The sequence below is a fragment of the Panthera onca genome, chromosome D4, assembly GCF_046562875.1.
Source record: "Panthera onca isolate mPanOnc1 chromosome D4, mPanOnc1 haplotype 2, whole genome shotgun sequence".
Taxonomy (NCBI): domain Eukaryota; kingdom Metazoa; phylum Chordata; class Mammalia; order Carnivora; family Felidae; genus Panthera; species Panthera onca.
Window position 1 is genome coordinate 84408122 of NC_138351.1, and position 18901 is coordinate 84427022.

The 18901-nt window shown below is 51.1% G+C and overlaps 1 protein-coding gene across 1 annotated transcript in view; it reads left to right on the plus strand.

The window, feature by feature from the left end:
- OLFML2A (olfactomedin like 2A) overlaps positions 1-18901 on the plus strand; it is a 28108-nt gene that overhangs the window by 2329 nt on the left and 6878 nt on the right. The window contains exons 2-6 of the mRNA XM_060608699.3: positions 5806-6069; positions 11905-12012; positions 13487-13696; positions 16075-16324; positions 18518-18748. Coding sequence (XP_060464682.1) covers positions 5806-6069; positions 11905-12012; positions 13487-13696; positions 16075-16324; positions 18518-18748 — 1063 coding nt within the window. The remainder of the gene's footprint in view (positions 1-5805; positions 6070-11904; positions 12013-13486; positions 13697-16074; positions 16325-18517; positions 18749-18901) is intronic.

Sequence of the window (18901 nt, forward strand, 5' to 3'; positions counted from 1 at the left end):
CCACCTTAGGCTTCCTGGGGGAGTCCAGCCCCCCCACTCCTGCCCCCCACTCTCAGGGGTGCAGGGGCAGCTCAACCCCAGTACTCACCACAGAACTCTGTGGTCTCAGGGAGCTCCTTACTCAGGGTGTTTTAATTTATAGCAAGTGTTTATAGCAAGGTCTCTCCTAAACAGGACTTGGAATTTTCATCTAAGGAGGTGCTTTGTCCAGCATGGGAGTGGGAGAAGGGCTTCACAGATTCCCTGGCATTTCTGAGGGGCTGCCCAGCTTGGAGGGACAGACAGGTAACCACATGAAAGCCAGGCATGGCACTTGGTTCTGCTGTATGCCCTTGCAATGTGGCTGAGGATTCCCCATTGCTACTTCAGTTGCCCCATTTGTGAAGGGTGCCTCACTGCCATGCATCCAGGTGGTGACAAGGGGATGGGGGTCTTTGGTCATCCCTGCTGCTGACCAGGGGCCCAAGGACGGAGGGTAGGCCAAGGCTTGTGGGGACTGGGCCAGGAGAGCAGGAGGGGCTGGCACAGGCAGGCTGTGGTGGCGCAGGCTGGATCAGATGTTCTAGGCCAGGCTGGTCTCCGGGGGCTTCGGTGCTGTTGCGCCTCTGCTCGGGAAGTTTCTGCCTGTGGGTGTAATTGAAAACAGGCTCAGGGCAGACAAGGGATACAAATGATGTCCTCCTGTACACAAAGAGTGTGTGTGGGGCCAGGTCAGGCCCCACAGGGTCTCTACACAGGGAAATTCTTGCCCCAACATTCCTGTTGGCTGGGGCACCCAGAAGAAAGTACTGAGAAACATCCTGTGTGCCAAGCCCCACGCCCAGCACTTCAATTCAGAATCTTACACAACCCTGCGGCCAACCTCTATTTGACAGGTTGGAACACTGAGGGTCAAAAGAGCCAGGTTGAAGAGTTTGGAGAATCCTGGGGTTACAGGATTCTCGGCCTTCAGTGGGCATCCAGATGGCCTGGGGAGCCTCGGAGTCTGAGTTAAGAAGTGTGGACTCAGGCCAGGGCACCTGCATTTTCCAAGTGTATTCCAGGTCATTCCAAGGCACATCCTTCCAGTTGAAAACTCATGGAGATATAGGGAGCCATGAAGGTTTGTGGAGCAAGAGAGTAAAGATCATCAAAGGGGAGCTTCTGGAAGATTATGCTGGCAGAGAGGAGGCTGCTGTGTTCCTAGGTAGCAGTTAATGTGGTCTGAACTTGGGCTATCATCATGGAATGGAGAACCAGGGATAGAGATGGGAGGTAATTAGGATAAAGAATTGGAAGAACATGACTGATGGCTTGTCCAGTGTAAAAAGGAGGCTCAGGTATCTGGGTTGGGTGGGAGGGTAGTTGGACATAAGTTGAGGAAAGATGCTGGGTTCAGTTTTGGATGGCTTAAGTTTGGGGGTCCTATGCCATCTAGGGAGTGTCCAGCTGGCACTGGGCCCTAGGGGAGGGCTTTGAGGGGGACATGGAGACTGGCTCCCAGTGAGTCTGGGGTGGTCATGTGAAAAGAAGGAAGACTCTACCTCAAGGTAACACAATGTGAATCTGTTCATTTCTATAACATTCTAGAAGTGTAAACCCTCCTCTTCCCACTGTGGCCAGATTTATCCATCTTTCTTCAGAAAAATCTCAAGTACGCCTTCTCACCATCTCATTGGAGGATTTCCTTACAAATACCTAGGGATGTTTTTTGGTTTGTTTGTTTTATTTTGAGAGAAAGGAAAAGGGAGGGGCAGGGATTGAGAGTGAGACAGAGAAGGAGAGCGAGAGAAGGGCAAAAAGAGAAGGAGAGAGAGAATCCCAAGCAGGCTCTGCACTGTCAGTGCAGGGCCCAATGCAGGGCTGGATCCCATGAACTGTGAGATCACAACTTGAGCTGAAATCCAGAGTTGAACGCTTAACCGACTGAGACACCCAGGCACCCCCAAATACCTAGGGATGTTTTTCAGCCTGAGCCACCCACACACTTCTGGGGTCTCTGGCAGCAGGTGTGTGCTGAGTGAGGCTGTAGAAAGAGATGCGATGTGATGTAGGGACTTTGCTGCTTCACAACAGCTCCAGCCCTCGTGCCAAGGGCAGGGTGGGCCGGGTCCTATACCATCCCCTGTGACCCAACCCAGGGCCCCCTTTTCTGTCCCAGCTCAATTGTTGTTGGAGAAGCCCTTGCCTGTTGACTATGGGTGGTCATGGGAGGAACAGCAAGTAAACCAAAGTTTTAGAGTCAGGCTGTTCTTAGTGACCCTGGACAAGCCTCTAGTCTTCTCTGATGCTCAGATTTCTCCTCTGTAAGAGGGGGCTGTAATGAGAGCAAAGAGAGGTAGAAGATGACGTGCAAACATGAGGGAGGGTTGTTGGCGGCTACTTGAATAGCACGTACCCCTTAAAGAGCAGTTACTCTGTGCCAGGCTTGGTGCCAGGCGCTTTGCATGCATTTTGACTCATTTCAGCCTCAGGTCAAGCTTACGAGGCAGAGATTATTATCCTCCCCGTTTTATGGAGGAGGATGCAGAGACTCAGAGGGGTCAAGGCCATGCAGGGAAATGGAGGAGCTGGGATTTGAGTCTGGGCTTGGCTCCTCACCATGGTGCCTTGCTGCCTCCAATCAAGCACCGCCGGCCCCAGTAATCACCGAAGGGAGGGCCTTGCCTAGGTTCCTGGCAGCTGGGGCTGGGAGCAGAGGCCCTCTTCCGACTCCTGGCCGGTATCAGGGCTTTGGCCGCCCCCCTCAGGATGTAGCACCTCATCTGAGGAGACAAGGAATATTGCAATCTGATGTGGAGGCTGGTGGGGGTGGACGTTGGGATTATGAGTGGGTCCCCAGGAGGAAGCCTCTCTGGCCTGGCCACACAGAGCACATCCATATCCACCCACTGGGGAGTGGCTGGGGGTGGCTGGAGGTCCCAGCAGATCTGGGAAGGGGGCCCAGGAGTCTCGAATGGAAGGCAGGCTTAAGGCACTGGCCGAGATTTAAGGAATGTGCAGGACCCCTAGCCTGGCTGTCAGCGTTCACAGGCAGGGGAGAATTGCCCCAAAGTGCCCAGGGTACACTCTGCCCACAGAGGGCCCAGGACAAAGCTACTGGTAGCTTCCTCCTTCCCCACCCTCCTTGTCCCCCAGGGGACTGGAAGTCTACCCACACTGGGCTCTAATCCCCTTGAACAAGTCACTTGATGGCTCCAGGGCTCAGTTTCCTCATCTGTAGGACCCTCTAAGAATATCTACCACTGCATATACATAGAGAAACAAGCAGGAAAACAACCCCCTTTCAGGATTATTGGTAGTAATAACAACAGCTACAGCAAACAGACTGTGCTGTGGGCTCCTGGCACTGGACTGAGCATAATCCTGGCATTCCATCTCTCAGTCCTTTGTTGGGCAGACACTAGTAGTACCCTCATTTTACAGATGAGGAAACTGAGGCACAGAGAGATTAAGTAATCTACCCAAGAACACACAGCTGTAGGTGGCCCATGGTTGTTGCCTAACCACTGCCCCCACGCTTCCCCACCACTTAGTGAGTTCTTAGTAAATGTCACCTCCGAGGTCTGTGACCCAGGATGGTCCATCCACCATCTCTCCACAAGGCAGCCCGATAATAATGATGATGATGATGATAATAATAATAATAATAATAATAACTTTTCATAATGCAGATCTGAACCTGGCTCTCCCCTGCTTAAAATCTTTCCGTGACTCCCAGTGTTTTCAGGAAGAAACCAAGATCCCCAACCAGCTTTCAGGGCCCTCCACAAGCTGGTCTCTGCCATCCCCGGGTTCCTGCAAGTACCAGCCAAAATGATTCCCCCCTAGATCCCCAAGTGCCAGGCCATTTCTCATCTTTACATATCTGATTTGCTGTCCCTCGAATGCCCTTCTCTTCCTTAAAGATGCCCTCCAAGGGTGACCTCCTCTGAGCAGTCTTCATGGGTGTCTTCCTCTGTGTTCTCAGAGCCTACTCTGCCAGCTTCTCATATAGCAGGAAAGCTCAAGAATGTATCTCAACCTATTTCTTCTGCACCTCCAGCTGTCACCCAGGGTCCAACAGAGGCCAGAGGCCCAAACAGGCGTCTGACAGCTCAGAACAGATATGGGGTGCCTTTGGCCCTTCCTCCAAGGGCACTGCGACATTCAAGGGCACTGGGGTTGGCAGGAAGCCCAAGGGAACCATAAACTGAGTCCTGGTTACTTCAGTGAGAGCTAAGTAGCCATGAGGCCTGGGGTGTTTGTTGGTTGAGCCTTGGGGAGCTGTGTTCCAAGAGCCTGGAGCCCAGAGTAGGCTGGCTGAGCCAAATAGGGAGTGGCCAGAAAGGCTGAGCTGCCCACCATCTCACAGCTACTAACCCAGGTTGCAGACACCACGGTCTTAGCCCTGTGCTCTACCATTTCTGCAAAATGCAGGCTTATTTATCCAACAGATATTTACAGAGCATCTTCTATAGGCTGTGCAGGCACTATTCTGTGGTATAGGAGAGAACTGAACAAAGTCCCTTTCTCTAATGGTTCCTTCAGTAGAGTAAGAAAAAAACAAGCAAACACAAATATAATACTTCAGATATATATATATATATATATATATATATATATATATATATATATATATATAATATACCTAGGTATAATAAAGAAAAACAAAGCCACTAGATAAGGGGACAGAGTAAGGGGAGGTGGGTTAGTCTGGAAGGCTTCTCCGAGGAGGTGATGTGTAAGTAACATGAGGGAATAAGCCAAGGGAGTATCAGGGGAATAAGGGTTTCAGGATGAGGGTATCACATCTGCAAAGGCTGGAATGGAGTAACCCAAAGGAAGGAAAGGGTGACAAGAGGAAGGGTTGAGAAGAGGCTGTCAGTTCAAGTAGGCCTTGAAGACCATGGTAAGGACTTTGGAGGTAACTAGCCCCCCCATACACAGATATTATTGAAGGATGTGATGCACATGAAAACCGGGGTCTAGTCAGTGCCCGATAAAAGTTCTTCATATCTTTTACTATTGTGATAAAATACACATGATATTTACCATTTTAAAGTGTGCGATTCAGTGGCATTTAGTACATTCACAATGTTGTGCAACCATCACCACTACTTAGTTCCAGAACATTTTCAATTACTCCAAAAGGAAACCCCGTGCCCATTAAGCAGTCTTTCCCCATTTCCCCTCTCCCAAGTCCTGGCAACCACTAATCTGCTTTGTGTCTGTGGATCTGCCTAGCCTGGATATTAATAAACGGAGTCATACAATATGTGGCCTTTTGCGTCTGGCTTCTATCACTTAGCAGCATGTTGGCAAGGTTCATCCAAGTTGTAGCATGCATCCATACTTCATTCGGTTTTTGACTCAGTAATATTCCACTGTATAGACGCACCACTTTTGTTTACCCATCAGTGGATGGACATTTGGATTGGTTCCACCTCATAAGTATTGTGAATCATGCAGCTGTGAACATTCATGCACAAGTCTTTGTTTGAATACCTGTCTTCTGTTCTTTGGGGAAGTCATCTTTAGATAATAATTCTATCTAGAAGCAGAATTATTGGGTCCTGTGGTAATTCCATGTTTTGTTTTGTTTTGTTTTGTTTTTAAGAGTTAAAAAAAATTTTTTTTAGAGTAATCTCTACAACCAGTGTGGGGCTCGAACTCACAACCCTGAGATCAAGAATCACAGGCTCAACTGCGTGAGCCAGCCAGGCACCCCAAAGGCCAAGGGCACTGGATTGCGCTACCTGTCCCAGGTGCCTCCTCCTGGCTCCTCCTCCCTCCTCCTTCTCCCCCCCAGCACTGGCCTTCGGCTCACCGGAGCCCCTCTTGCAGGTGTTTGGTGACATGGACCAGGTGCGAATGACTTCAGAGGGCTCTGACTGCCGCTGCAAGTGCATCATGCGGCCGCTGAGCAAGGACGCGTGCAGCCGGGTGCGCAGCGGGCGGGCACGGGTGGAGGACTTCTACACTGTGGAGACCGTGAGCTCAGGGACCGACTGCCGCTGCTCTTGCACGGCGCCACCCTCCTCACTCAACCCCTGCGAGAACGAGTGGAAGATGGAGAAGCTCAAGAAGCAGGCACCGGAGCTCCTCAAGGTAGACTTTCTGGGGCGGGGGGGGCAGGGAACGCCTCCTGGATGAGTATCTAGCGTGGGCTGTCCTTTCAGTGAAAAGTCCACACACTCTGGGTGGCTGCTGTTGTTACCCCATTTCACAGGGGAAGAAACCGAGGTTCCCTGAAGGGAAAGCCACTTCTTGCCCAATACTATTTGCCAGTAAGTGATGGAGGCGGCGTTTACACAGTTTACCCTGTGTTCTAGCAGGTGTGCCCAATGCAGGCTTCTTTATGCAACAGATATTTACAGAGCACCTACCACTGGCCAGGCGGCACTGTTCTGGGGATAAAGGGGGGAACTCATCGTGCCTTGAGTAAGGGAGACAGAAAATAAGCAAACAGATATATACTTTATCACCTAGTTCAGCGTCCTATATTTTACCCAAACCAGTTCATCTGTCAGCACCTTAGAATATAGTATTTTAAATTTTAAGTTTTGTGGCATTTTATCGTTTTTAATGTAATGATACCACTTCCCATATTCAAGCACCACCTGCATACCAGATGTTGTGCTAAGCTCATTTTACACATTTTTTTTCCTCTAAATTCTTGAACCATTCTGGGAAATATGGAATCACTGTCCTCGTTTTATACTGAGGTTTGGGAAGTTAGGTGACACAAGTTATGTGTGGCCCAAGCTCTCACATAATGGCAGGTAGCTTCGGGGTCTAAACCATACTTTTATATAAATTTTATGCTTACCTCCCTCCAGCCACCTCCATAGGCAGATCAGAAAGAAGCCCCACCTCCAGGGACACCGCCCCATGCCAGGGCCTACCACCAGGACACATGGCTTGAATAGGCATGTGCAGGCTAGATCACAGTCCCCACAGCCAGCCAGGCACCTTTGTGGCATTCATAACACACCCAGCTCTGTGCTTGGTGGGGCTGGGATTTGAACGACTTCCTGCTGTATCCAAAGCATGTGTTCTAAACAACGTTACTCTCCTGTTTTCCTTTCTGTAATGGACTAGATAAACTTGCTGTCTTTTGAGAGTATCTTTTTCTTTTACAATTTCTTCCAAACATATGAGTATCTATGTTGCCTTTTTTGGTATCAAGAACTGTGAAATTGACTGAGATGTTACCATACTTCTAAGATAACAAGTCAGCCTGCCCGTTTCATGGATGCTGGCAGAAGACACAAGCCTCCTGGGTCAGAGACTAAGGACTTTATTACTCACAGCAGCCAGAGTATCTACATTTTCTTGAACTGATTCTTCCAGCTCCGGTTCCCATGGGGTGATACAGTGAAGACCAGATAACACCTGCACACACAGTGGGGTATTTCTCAAGAGTGGAGCCCCAAGCTTAAAAAATCCAAAACTTTTATAATGGGCACTGAGCACACCTTCCCGACTCTGGAGGGAAACACTCTATGTTCCAAGATTGCTCACCATACAATAAGATGTCCTGGAACAAAGACAGGCAGCACGTCTGCATGCAAGACATGCAGAAAAAAGCAAGAGACCCGTGAAAAATGGTCTCCCACATTTGGCTAAAAATATTTTCTTTAAATTTAACTTTAGTTTTATTTTTGTAACAACTAAATGGATACCAAAACTCTCAAAGCTGGGATAGGATTGAATTTGAGGACAAGTTACCTCTTAACAACTTGTCAGTCCCCGGACTGCACTGTCTCCCTGAGGCTTCACTAGGGCTCTGCAGACTTGAGGCACTGAGGCCATAGGGACAAACCCCAACTTCTGTTCAAGCCCACTTCTCATTAACTAAATTGTAAGCATACTTTACATGAGGATACACAAAACCTTTTCCTACATCCTGGCGAATTTAATCCTTGCCACAGCCCTTTGGAGAGCAAACTTATGGTCCTAGCTTTACTTGTGGAGGAATCTGAGGCCCAGAGAGGGACTGTGACTTGCTCTCAGCCAGGACCCCATTGTCCCTTAGGTCTTTTCAGTACACAGCGGCCATGATGGTTTTCATTCAGTCTTGTAGGACCAGAGTAGGGTAGCGGTGAGATTGACCCAGTAGGTGGTATTGTAGGAGGAGGAGAGGAGGAGAAAATACTGTGTCTCATTCACACTGTAGGTGCAGGGGCAGGTACCTGAGAGGTACCCAGAAAACCCCAAGAGAGAGGTGCAGAGGCAGTATGAGACAGGGCTGAGGCCTCTCCCATTAGGCTCGGCAACTTGTCCTTCAGCAGAAGCCTGTCTATGGGAAGTCCCCCAGGAGAGGAGGTTAAGGGAAGCCCATGGAGGAGGGGAAGCAGGGCACACCCATGCTATATCCTCCCCTGTCTCTACCCCAGCCCTTTCAAGCTAAGAACTTCGGCTGTGATTTGGTCTTTGTTGCATGACTCTGAGTAGAAGGGAGAGGATTTTTAGATTCCCTTTCTTGGGGAGGTTAGTGACAGGTGCATACCTTTTACCTCTTCACTCCCTTTCCTTCTGGACATGAACTAAACATGGGCCCACCCTTGAGGAATCCCCAGTCCTATGGGGACACAGCTCCTGACTCCAACAATGTTAGTGTCATTCGTGCTGGGCCACCGGATGTCCCAGGACTGTGGGAACCCAGAAGAGGAGGTAACATTAGAGCTGGGCTTTGAGGGCTTGGTAGGAGTCCCTCAGGCAGAGAAGAAATGAGGGTATTATGGGTGAGAGCAGGTGGAGTGGATGTGGCCCAGGATGGCTCTCTGCACTCTCTCTGCTCCAGCCCCACTAGCCACCTGTCAATTCCTCTAGCATAGGGTTTCTCAAACTATCTGTGGTGAAAGACAAATTTTTTTTTAAAGTTATATACCCAGAAGATGCATTACTGTGCCGAAAGCGTGAACAGATTTATGGCTCTTGTTATTTATTACCAGTTTTCTTTTCTTTTTTAATTTTTTTAATGTTTTTATTTATTTTTGAGACAGAGAGAGACAGAGCATGAGCAGGGGAGGGGCAGAGAGAGAGGGAGACACAGAATCCAAAGCAGGCTCCAGGCTCTGAGCCGTCAGCACAGAGCCTGACACGGGGCTTGAACTCACGGACTGTGAGATCATGACCTGAGCTGAAGTCGGATGCTTGACCAACTGAGCCACCCAGGGGCCCCAAGACAAATTTTTAAAAAATAAGAACCAGGGTGCCTGGGTGGCTCAGTCAGTTAAGCGTCCGACTCTTGATTTTGGCTCAGGTCATGATCTCAGGGTTCATGAGTTTGAGCCCCGCATCAGTGCAGAGCCTGCTTGGGATTCTCTCTCTCTCCCTCTCTCTTTGCCCCTTCCCCACTCATGCTTTCTGAGTCTCTCAAAATAAATAAATAAACTTAAGTGTTTTTTTTCCTCAAAAAAGGCAGCCTTTAAAATTTTTTTAAATAAAAAAAAATAAGAACCAATACTTTTGGAAAATGCCATAAAAATGAATTATTCGAAAAATGAAACAGAAAACAGACATGCAAAATACAAATCCAGTGTTTTACTAGTAGAGTCAACAGATTAAAAATTTCTTTATCAAAGGGATCTGAAAGTTTGTAAAAGTCTACTCCCACTTTTTTGTCATTACCTTATCATAGATGAGCGACAAATAGCTTGGGCCAGTGCTGGTCTGCAGACCACACTTCGGTAGCATGGCCCAAACACACCGTGTTTCTTCTTCCCTCCCGCTCTTTATACAAACTGTTCCCTTGGCCTGGATTGCCCTTCTCCTGCCTTCTTTGCCTAATTTGGGCTCCTCCTGCGGAGCTCAGCTCAAACAAAACTCCCTCCTGGCATACTTTACTAATCCACATCTGCTCCTAGACAAGGTTGGCGTCCTCACATTAATGATCTGGGCACCTCTCTGTTACGCTCTGTTCTTTGACAGCCTGTGAAGGACCATGAAGGCTTGTGTCTATATTACTCATCACTGTCCTTAGTTCCTGGCCCACAGGAAACATTTTCTGAGGCCATTGAGGTTACATGGGCAGAGCATAGAGGGCTCGAATGCCAGGCTTAAGAAGTGAAAAGTCATACATGAGCACTGGGGAGCCATGACAAGCTATCTAGCAGCAGAGAGACCCACGGTCAAAGCTGTGTTTTGGAAAGCTAGTTTGGGTCACCATGAAGGCAGTAGACTGAAGCTGGGAGGATCCCCTTTAGTATCCTGGAATAGTATCACTATTGCTGGTATTCATGAAGCCCTAAGCAGCATGCCCACTCTGCAGAGCCCTGTCCAGACACTACTGCTCCTGACCACAGCCCTATTGCCTCATTTCACAGAGAACGACGCCAAAGCACACACGAGTCTATGTGCATGGTTCTCAGACTGTGCTCCCCTGAGCCCAAGGGGTACCGAGCAACTCTTCAGGGTCTGAGCTGGGTTACAGGGGAGCAGACAAGACTCAAGGCCCAACCCCTGCTTCTGTAAGACTTTTCCACTCCCTTTTTCCATTTTAGAGATCAATGCCTACTCAAAGAAAAGATCTCTGGCTTAAAACAACTTGAACACCCCTGGGAGAGTGGGAGTAAAACTGTTTTGGAAACAGCTGGCCAGGGTCAGACAGGAGCGCTGGCTTGCTCAGACCCTGAGAAATGCTGCAGGACTCGGAGTAGGGCCATGTGAGAGGGTGGGCTGAAGAAACAGCCCTCCTCAAGAAGCCAGGGGAAGCTGATTTCCAGCCAGCCCCTTGTGCCCTGGTTTCCCTGACACTCACTGGCATCTTGGCCATCTAGAAAGGTCATATCCTGATGACGTGTGATGGAGATAGGAAGGAGAGGGACATCTGCAGGGAGGAGCCCTGCGCTGGACACGGGTGACACAGAATCTGCCACTGGCCTGTTTGTTGTGCAAGCTCCTCCCTTCTCTTGGCCTCCGTTTCCCCATCTGAACACAAGAAGGAATGGTAAAGCACGATAGGAGAGGGGTTTTGGTGTATATCAATCTGGGATCTGCTGCCGGCCCCACCATTTAACAACTGGGTGGCTTTGGACAAGTCACTTCACCTAAGCTTCAATTTCCTACTCTGTAAGATGAAAATAAAAGTTTTCCAGACTTTGTCGGAGTGCCTAACTGGTTCAGTCCGTAGGGCATGTGACTCTTGACCTCAGGTCATGAGTTTGAGCCCCATGTTGGGCACAGAGATTATGAAAAGGAAGGAAGGAAGGAAGGAAGGAAGGAAGGAAGGAAGGAAGGAAGGAAAAGTTGTCCAGACCCTGTCTTTGGGTCCCAAGGTGCAGACTCTGAGGCAAGTGATTCGTGTGCTGGTGATTTATTCTGAAAAGCCCAGGAGAAGCTGGTACCAAAGTGGTAGAGGTGGAGGTGGGAAGAGAAGAAAGCCCAATAGGGTGTGGTCTCAGGCCAAGCATCAGCTTCAGCCCCAGGGGATGCTGGAGTGTGAATGACAGCCCAGTTGTCCCCCACTGGGGCTAGGGAGCTGGGCTTTTCAATGCCCATACCTGCCAGGCATTGCCTAAGGACTGCCCCGGGAGGACATACACTCCCAGGCACTTTGGGGACACAGAAGCTCTTTGAAGAGGGTCACAGATGCAGGCTGTTAAAAAGGAGGCACGTGGAAGCCAGGTATGGGCACAAGAAATAGGTAAGAGGGATCCCAGGGCATGTACATTGATCTCCAATGTCCACACACCCCATGGGGTTGTCCTGAGGACTAAGTGAAACAGCTCGTTAAAGCCCCTAACACCGTACCTGCCTTGTGATAAGAGTTCAAGAATGGAATCCACTGCTTTTCTCATTATTATTAGCAAGCTGGGTCCAATGGGTGCTGAGGCCCCATGAGGCCATTGTGAGTGGTAGAGCTCCTTTTGCACCATATGTGCCTGATCCTGTGTTCTGCCCTTACCCGTTATAACCCTCTCACCCTTTCCTGGGCAGCTACAGTCCATGGTGGATCTCCTGGAGGGCACCTTGTACAGCATGGACCTGATGAAAGTGCACGCCTATGTCCACAAGGTGGCCTCCCAGATGAACACGCTGGAAGAGGTAAGGGCAGAGATCTACCCAGGAGCCAGGCTGGGTCAACATTGGACGCCAAGGGTAGTGTCTGAAGGGGCCTGGACAATTCTGCCTTGACCCTGGTGGCCGTTGAAAACTGGACTCCAGCAGGCAGCTTGGAGAGGGAGATGTAGGCCTCTGGGTCCAGACTTCGGAAAAGCGGTCTGACTGGGCTCGTGGGCCTACAGGAAGCTGGTAGGCTGGGTGGAGAAACTGAGGCACTAGCTGGCTACATGAAAGGGATGTGGAGTAGGGCTGGTTGGAACTTGCAGTTGCCCTCAGTTCACCAAGACCAAGACTCATACATTACACAAGTCCAGGGCTACTTGTCACATAAAATGCCACATAAAAGTACAGGACTGGCCAAGCCCACCAGGGTAGGGCTTATTAGGACAGCATGGCGGTCCCAGTACCCACTTGCAGCAGACGCATCTTCTGGTCAAGTGCAAATGTGCTGGAGGGCTAGGCAGGTGGCCAGGACCGCCCCCTGAGGACAGCGACAGAGCTGGACAATCCTGGGGCGTCCAGGCTGCAGGTTCAAGGTTTACTGGCACACATCTCTGCTGGCACAGCCTGGCCTCCGCCTGTTTCCTGCATCCGGCCCCTGCTGGGCTGCCGGGAGCCTGGGGCCATGCAGCTGCCAGGAGCGGGTGTGGGGGCTTCCTTTCCCAGCTTCCTTTCCAGAGGGAGGGGGTACCTGGGCATCCTGTGCCCCCGGGTGAGAGATTAACCCCTTGGTCTCCCCAAAGCTGGGGTCACAGTGGCTTCAATTATCCAAAAAGTGTTTGGTGTGTATCTACCGTGTGCCAGGCCCTTGCCAGCATGGGAGTCAGGTAATGGTTGTTGGACTGCTACCGTGCGCCGGTGTTTTCTGTGCACCTCGTACATGCCAGGCTCTCCTGATGCCAGCTCCATGGTTATCCTTCTTTGGCCTTTCCTCCCGTAATCTTAGGAAATGTTAACTCACTTCGTGGAACTAGGAGCCAGGCGATCTGGAGAGTGTATCTGCTGTGGCTGGAACAAATCAGAAATGGTTTCCGTAGCCACAAAGAAATGATTTTTTAATTGTCTTCTGTTTTGCATTATCTGCACTTTGCTTCTGTTCACTAGGCGATAACTAAAAAAAAAAAAAAAAAAAAAAAAAAAAAGCAAACAAAAAAAAAACCCCTTATTGCTAACTCTGAGTGGAAGTGGAGAAAACAGCCTCACTTGGGAGGAACTGGCTCCCTCTGCCCAAGGGAAAAACATCACTCATTCACGTTTTAAATAAGACATGAATGATCACATGGCCTCTGGGCAGCATGCTTTATCCACCCAGGCCTGCTGGTGCCACTGTCTGTACCCTTGGGCCCTGCTCAGGAGACGGGCAGTGAAGCTGGGGTGTCCCCTCCAGGGAGGCGGGGGGTGGGGAGTGGCTCTCAGAGGAGGCTAGAAAGACCTTAATTAAGGTCCTGCCCCACAGAGCGTCAAGGTGAACCTGAGCCGGGAGAACGAGGTGGTGAAGGAGGGCATGCGCCATCTCAGTGAGCAGCTGAAGCGCTATGAGAATCACTCGGCCATCATGATGGGCATCAAGAAGGAGCTCTCCAGCCTGGGCCTCCAGCTGCTGCAGAAGGACGCCGCCACGGTCCCAGATGCTGCCCCAGCCCCCGGCCCTGCTAGCAAGGCTCAGGTGAGTCCATGGCTCTGGTGATGGGGCCAGAAGGTGGGTGGACTTGGGAACACAGTGTGCCAAGGACCTCAGTCCCAGGAACCAGCTGGATGGGGGTTTGAGATCATAGGAGAGGGCTGAGGGTTAGCATAGCTAGAGAGTCCACGGCAGGGTTGGGGGCAGGGGTTGCTGGCATACAGCGAGCACGGTTGACAGAGGTAAGCTGGGAGCAGATGTGGGGATCCAGCTGAGGGGTCTGTTTGCTGAGACAGGTGTTTGGCGGCATCCAAGGCATTTCCGTTTCCAAACTAGTGGGGACAAGGCTGTAGAGAGGACCCTCCCTGCCTGGTCCTGGGGATGGGCTGCAGCAAAACCACTTTTAGCCTCCCTTGCTGTGGCTGGACCCCTGGCTGGGTCAGGCCTGCTCGGGGGTAGATGGGCAATGCCTCGGGGAACCCTGCAGACTAACACCACTTCATCAACCCAGTCTGGAGTGGAGAATTCCTACAGCAAGTACCCAGGCGTTCCATACTCAAGCTCAGCAGAAAGTGAGCAGAGATAACAGGCAGAGCCATCCAAGACATATAACACACCTTTATGTGCATTTGAAAAAGGCCCTTCTTGGGGCGTCTGGGTGGCTCAGTTGGTTGAGCGTCCGACTCTTGGTTTCAGCTCAGGTCATGATCTCACAGTTCATGGGTTTGAGCCCCACATCGGGCTTTGTACTGACAGTGCAGAGCCTGCTTGGGATTCTCTTTCTCTCTTGTGGTCTCTCTGCCCCTCCTGCACCCTCTCTCTCTTTCTCAAAATAAATAAATTTAAAAATAAAATGAAAGAAAGAAAGAAAGAAAGAAAGAAAGAAAGAAAGAAAAAAGGAAGAGAAAGAAGGAAAGAAAGAAAGAAAAGGAAGGAAGAGAAAGAAAGAAAGAAAGAAAGAAAAAGAAAAGGAAGAGAAAGAAAGAAAGAAGAGGAAGGAAGAGAAAGAAAGAAAGAAAGAAAGAAAGAAAGAAAGAAAGAAAGAAAGAAAAAGAAACAAAGAAAGAAAAGAAAAGGCCCCCCTCTAAGCAGACAAATTGCCAAAAAGGCTCTCCTTCTGGGCAAATAAAAAGGAGCCCCTTGTGGGTGGGCAAATTGTACAGAGTCTCCCTCCTATGATAGATATACACTAGGGTGTGTGGCTTGGCAAATGGGAGTACAGGCTCAATTTCAGTGCCCTCATGCCCCTTTGGCCTGTCACCCATGTGTAGGGCACAACCGCTCCATTCTGCACAGCGGCCTTGTGTTTTGGAGTAGGGAAGAAAGGAGCCGACGTTGTGGAATCCTGACATCCTCTAAACCTGACTTCTAAAGTCTAAACCTGACTTCCTCACAGACAGGATCTCAGTTATTCTCATAACCACCCATGAGGAAGGAGCATCATTGACCATTTGGCAGATGAGGAAACGCAGAGCGAGGTCACGTGGAGAGAGGGCGGCTGCGCCAGGACTTGAACGCGCATCTGTGTGACTGGCGAGCCCATGCTCTTCCTCTCCGCCTCTTGGCCTCCTGTGCTGACATTGTGATGATGGGGCCATCTGTGTCTGCAGCCGGGACCGCCTAGTTGCTGATAAAACGTGGAGGAAGCCTGGTGCCTTAGCCCAGGGCAGGCTTCCTGCTCATTCCCGTGTCAGGTCCACAGGCGCGAACGAATGCTGTTTTGGCCACGACACGGAAGGTCTAGATACTGTACTTGCTGTATCTCCTGGAGATTCTGCCTAACAATAGGTGATGTCACAGGGCCTGTGATCTTGTGCCAAGCCAGCATCAGAGGCATTTAAAGGGAAGTGAAAATAAAATGTACAAAACGTTGGAAACTGCATGCACAAAGGGCAATGCCCTTGATGACCAACCCATCCAAGTTTGCCTGAGACTGAAGCGTTTCCCAGGATGCAGGACTTACAGTGCTAAAACTGGGACAGTTCCCGGCACACTGAGATGACATTGGTCATCTTGCCTCGGAGCCTGAGAACCTCTCCCCTGCCCACTAACAAAGACCCGTGAGTGAGAGAGAGACAGGGATAGGAAGCTGACCTGGTGACCAGGTACCTCCCTAGGGAGTTGATCATTATAATCTACCCCCTGGGGGCGAGTATGCAGGTGGTTGGAAATGAGACAGGAATCTAACCTATGAGGCTGGGCTTGGGAGCTATTGCTGAGTGGGGAAACCCACTTGGGGAAACCCGAGGCACACCCCAGTCATGGACTTAGCCATTCTGGGGGAAAGCTGTGACTTCACGAGCACCTGAGGCGTAGGTCCTGGAGTGGCATGACCGCTTCCAGTCCCCATAAGCTGAGCCTCCGTGCCCTCCCACAACACCTCTTCTACCTCCCCTAAGTCTGAGATTTCACTTCTCCCTCAGGACACAGCTGGAGGGAAAGGCAAAGACAACAACAAATACAGCAACATGCAGAAGAGCTTTGTAGACAGGGGCCTCCCAAAACCTCCTAAGGAGAAGCTGCTGAAGGTGGAGAAGCTGAGGAAGGAGGGTGGCAAGGGCAGATTCCCCCAGCCCACAGCCAAGCCCCGGACCCTGGCCCAGCAGCAGGCTGTGATCCGAGGCATCACCTACTACAAGGCGGGCAGGAAGGAGGTGGCCGAAGCTGTGGCTGGTGAGTTGGAGGAGGGTTGGACCCTTGGGGATTGGGGGCTTGCTGATAGATGGCACCCCAAAGATCACCTACACGGATCCAGTGTCTTCTCTACAAACTGCCCAGATGTCACCTCCACTGGTTACCTGTTGGTGCCCTTTGTTCATCCACACAATGAGATGATACCCCTCATGGCGTTGTTGGGGATGAAATAATATAAACAATACAAAGGGCCACTCAGTTCCTTTCCAGTATCTTCAGCTGTTTCCGCTCTCACTGGACTTTTCCTTCTTCATTCAAAAAGTTGCTGAAGGTCCACCATGTACTTGCTGTATCTCCCAGAGATTCTGCCTAACGTGGACTTCACAGTCCAGTGGGAAAAAACGTGGCCAGGCAACAGCCAGAGGTGGGGTAGGAGTCCCCAGACCTGTAGCCAGGCCAGCATTCTGGGAAATGACATGGAGCCTTCTGGGCACCTCTTGTTTCCCAAGTGGCTTTGGAATGGATGGCCTCTCCAGCACCCCCCACTTCTTATTTCCCCAAAGAAGAGCCCACAGACTCCTATATTTTTCCTTCGATCCACGGGGGATCACAGTGAAGGGCAACCAAGTAATTAACCAAAAACACAAGAGACCAAAGTTCCAAGAGTACCCAAATTTCTGGGCCATCCTCACTGATGTGGCTCCTGATTCTTCCTCTGAAACCCTCCCCAAATGCCTGAGGGGCATCCCAAGCCTGCTCCCCCTTCCCGGGTCCTGTTGACCACCTCCTTTTGTGAGGACCTCTGCCCACACGTCCGAGGGACCGGAAGGTAGAAATGTGAGGGACCAGTCTCCTTCAAGAGCCCCCTAAATTTGTGGTCTCTCAAGGCTCAGGGGCCTCTTCCCCAAGCCCCTGGTGCTAGCTGCTGACTGGCTCTGAGTCCTGCCAGCTCAGCCTGGCCACAGAACAGAGCCTCTGACCCCTGGCTGGGCACTGCCCAAGAACAGCTGCAAGCATCTGGCTCTGCCAACGAGGCCCGTGGGAACAAGCCTCTTGCCCTGGTAGGCTGCCAAGGCCAGATTCCCCTGAAAGAGGGTGTGCCCCATTCCCGAGAGACTCCAGGTGCTGCCCCACAGTGGGGCCTGGCTAAACCCTATGCAAAGAGGAAGCCTGGCAGGGAGAGAAAAGGAAGAAGTCGGGTAATTGTCCTGGAGTCAAGGGGCCTCGTCCCCTGGGGGCCACACCATCACTTTTCCTTTGTCCCTGGCTTCTCGGTTTTCTGTGTACTTTCACAATGCTGTTGCACTTGATCCAGGTGAGGAAACAAGTTCAGAGAGGTGAAGAGACTGGCTCCAGGTTTCACAGTGAGTGGTGGCACTGGAACCCAGGTCAGCGGGCTGCAAAGCCTGCCTTAGACCCCTTCACAGCTCTGTCCTCTGCTATGTGGCACTGAATCTTCCTGCTTTCCCTATGCAGGCCCCATCCATCCCAGCCCAGAGAAGTGTGTGGGTCAGGGATGACCCAGACATGGCCCCACACAGGTCCCACAGGAGCAGAAAAAGTCATCCTGTTGGCAAATGCCTTACCAGCAGGGGTGGGAAAAAGGGAGGGTGGTTTCCGAGAAAGCCACGAAATGAGAGATAGGAGATGAGTGGGGGGACAGAGACAGAGACAGAGACCTGGAGTCCAGAGGTGATGGGAGGCTGGCTGCACCTGCCCCTCCCTGCTTGAAGTGGCAAATACTGGGTGAGAGGAACAGGCTGGGTTCCAGGGGAAAGGATAAGGAAAAAGTCTGCAATTTGGGAGCAAGGGTTTCTGCCTCCTGGAGTTGAATCGAGGACATGAAAGAATTGGTACAAAGTGTTTGACACTCAGGAGGGAAGGGGTCTCATATTTGGCACCTCGTACTTGCCAGGCTCTGTGCAAATGATTTGTATACGTTTTCCTCTGATCAACACAGCAGCCGCACGTGGTGAGCCTTGTGATTCTCGTTTCATAGAAGGGGAAGCTGAGGTCCACCAAGGCAGGCGACTTGGCTGAGCTCACTCAGCTGGGGTGCTCGGAGCTGGTCTGCTGACCGCAAAGCCTCCCCACCTCCCACTTTTTGAGGCCTTTTACTCCTCAGGGCCTCCCCGCTTCTCTCCGCCATGGCCCCAGAGCTGGGAGCCAGGTGGGCCTGGGGAAGACACTGGGCAGCAGCTCAGGATAGAGCACAGGGTCTTCTCCCCGCAGACAACGCCCTCAAGGGCACTTCCTGGCTGGAACAGCTGCCGCCCAGGGCCGAGGGCAGATCACCAGAGCCCAACTCAGCAGAACAAGACGAGGCTGGGCCCAGGGCCTCAGAGGGAGCGGACTTGGCCTCCGGCACCCCCGGCTCGGACCCCACCGTCACCTCCACCCTGACTCCCACCACCCGTCCCCTGCCCACCGAGCCACCTTCACGCCCAGACGTCCCCAACGCAGGTGAGTAAGCCTCGCAGGGGTCAGTAGGATAAAGCCCATGGGCCAAATCCAGCCTGCAGCCTGTTTTTGTATGGCCCTCCAGCTAAGAATGGTTTTTTACATTTTCAAAGGGTTGCAAAAAAAAAAAAAAAAAGAATACAGAAGTATGTGATC